Genomic DNA, 2,882 nt, shown 5'->3' on the forward strand with positions numbered 1-2,882 from the left:
TGGAGTTTTGAGGGAAGGAGGAGGGAAGAATAGGTGGAACCTAGGGTTTTTTTAAGGGCATTAGAATTGTTTTGCATGATATTGAAATGACAGTTATAGGCCATTATATATTTTGTTAAAATCTATAAAATTGTACAGTGCAAAGGGTAAGCCATAATGTAAACTATAGGCCTTGGATAGTGGCAATAATTCAATGTTTGTTCATCAGTTTTAACAAATGTACCACACTAATGTAAGAAGTTACTAAAGGGGAAATTGTGAGAGGCAGAGTGGATTGGGTGTAGGCAATCCCCTATAATTTCTATGTAACTTTTCTGTAATCTACAATTTCTTTTAAAATAAAATTTATTATATGAGAAAAGGTAGGATTTAGAACTGAGGTTGACAGGACAAATATGTGAATGGGTGCTCATGAACTATAGCAATTGTGTAATACTAGTACAGAGTATTCATAATCAGATGGCTTGGTTGGAGGAAAATACACCAAATCTACGATATAGGCTATAGTTAGTAGTAATATTTTAATGATGCTCTTTCATAGTTTGTAATAAATGTTTTACAACATTGCAAGGTTTTGATGGTGGGGTAATGTATGGAAGCCCTGTATGATGAATTTATTTGCTTTGTAAGTTCACATCTTTTACTATACACTTATTGGGTTTTTTTGTTGTTGTTTTTTGGTTTTTTAAAGATTTATTTATTTATTTCTCTCCCCTCCCCCCCCCACCCCACCCTGGTTGTCTGTTCTCTGTGTCTATTTGCTGTGTCTTCTTTCTTTGTCTGCTTCTGTTGTTGTCAGCGGCGTGGGAATCTGTGTTTCTTTTTGTTGTGTCATCTTGTTGTGTCAGCTCTCTGTGTGTGTGGTGCCATTCCTGGACAGGCTGCACTTTTTTTCGCACTGGGCGGCTCTCCTTACAGGGCGCACTTCTTGTGAGTGGGGCTCCCCAATGCGGGGGACACCCCTGCATGGCAGGGCACTCCTTGTGTGCATCAGCACTGTGCATGGGCCAGCTGTACATGGGGTGTGGCAGGGCACTCCTTGCGTGCATCAGCACTGTGCATGGGCCAGCTGCACATGGGTCAAGGAGACCCGGGGTTTGAACCATGGACCTCCCATGTGGTAGACGGATGCCCTAACCACTGGGCCAAGTCTGCCGCCTACACTTATTGTTTATGTATGTTCTGTATAAATGATATACTTAATACAATTTTATTTAAATCAATCAATATATATGTATTGAATGACTGAATGACTTTGAAAGTAAATCAGCAATTTCAAATTTATAGTGTTTCATGTGTATTAACTTCCCCCTCTCAATTATTAATTCCACAGCAGTCATGGGACATGAAAACATCACAGAATTTATACTCCTGGGCCTTTTTAGTGATGAAGATGTGAAAGCTGCCTGCTTTGTGCTATTCTTACTTTGCTATCTTGCAATTCTCTTGGGAAACCTGCTGGTTCTGCTCACCATTAGGGGCAGTCACCTCAGTGAGCAGCCCATGTACTTTTTCCTTAGTTACCTGTCCTTCATGGACATCTGTTTCACCTCAGCTGTAGCTCCAAAACTGATCAAGGACTTACTAGTTCAACGTAAGACCATCTCCTACAACAGCTGCATTGCTCAGATGTTTTATGCCCACTTCTTTGGTGCCACTGGCATCTTCATTTTGGTGTCCATGGCTTACGACCGCTATGCAGCCATCTGCAGACCCCTTCACTATATGATCATCATGAGCAGACAGGTGTGTTATGTCTTGGTGATGGCATCTCTTATTGGAGCATTTATCCATTCAATCATGCAGATATTGATTATCATAGGACTTCCCTTCTGTGGCCCCAATCAAGTTGATCACTATTTTTGTGATGTATTTCCCCTGCTAAAGCTGGCCTGCACTGACACCAGCCTGTTGGTTATTGCAATCATTACCACCACAGGGGTAATGTCCATTTTGGCTTTTGTTGCCTTGGTAATTTCCTACATCATCATTTTGTCTACTCTGAGGACCCATTCATCTGACAGCCGCCGCAAAGCCCTCTCCACCTGCGGCTCACACATCACTGTGGTGCTCATGTACTTCTTGCCCCTCATCTTCACGTATGTCCCCATGGTTGATTCTGTCAGTGACGACAAGGTGTTTGCTCTGTTTTACACCATGGTTGCCCCCATGTTTAACCCCCTCATCTACACACTGAGAAACACAGACATGAAGAATGCCATGAGGAAAGTGTGGTGCCAAGATAAGCTGTTTGAAGGGAAATGATGCCTCTCAAATTTGAAACCTTGTCCTCTCTCGTTTCTTTCACAAACTTGTGAATGTCAACATATACAGCTGGGACTGAATGATGGCATATTGCTATCTACAATTGTAAACTTCATAGAAGGAAGATCTGTCAGCCATACTCTGTTACTTTCCTTCTTTGAGCCTGTGCACAAAAACAATAATGGATCAGTAGATATCATCCCTTTCAGCTGACATTCTAGGATTTATTTTGTCCCTCATGATTCTCCACATAGTCAATTTTATTGCCCTTTTATCAGGGCAAATTTTAAGTACTACATGGTTTGGAAATTGTGTTCTGCTTTAAAGAACAGGTGTGATTGAGACTCCTTTCACGGACTGAGAAAGGTCCTAGCCACTTCCATTTCTTTGATGATTCCATTATTATAACAACAAAAAAGCAATGCCAGAAAACATTGCAAATATTATTGCACATTTTAAGTATTTCATTGAAAAATTCTGCTGTTAAAATAAAGCAATTAAATGCAAATATACTATACAGCATAATTATGGAAGTTATGAATATATGAATAATGTTATTAATAATTTTGCTCTATCAGTGCTGTATTCCAGTAATTTGAAATTTCAAGTTGGATAGT

General features: G+C 40.1%; 1 protein-coding gene across 1 annotated transcript; it reads left to right on the top strand.

The window, feature by feature from the left end:
• The first annotated feature begins 1,338 nt into the window (after nt 1-1,338).
• On the top strand, nt 1,339-2,265 carry LOC101443548 (olfactory receptor 4P4-like). Its single transcript, XM_012528306.2, has one exon. The coding sequence runs from the start codon at nt 1,339-1,341 to the stop codon at nt 2,263-2,265; it is 927 nt and encodes a 308-aa protein (XP_012383760.2).
• The last annotated feature ends 617 nt before the right edge of the window (nt 2,266-2,882 follow it).

This window comes from Dasypus novemcinctus, chromosome 10, assembly GCF_030445035.2.
Source record: "Dasypus novemcinctus isolate mDasNov1 chromosome 10, mDasNov1.1.hap2, whole genome shotgun sequence".
NCBI classification, from domain to species: Eukaryota; Metazoa; Chordata; class Mammalia; order Cingulata; family Dasypodidae; genus Dasypus; species Dasypus novemcinctus.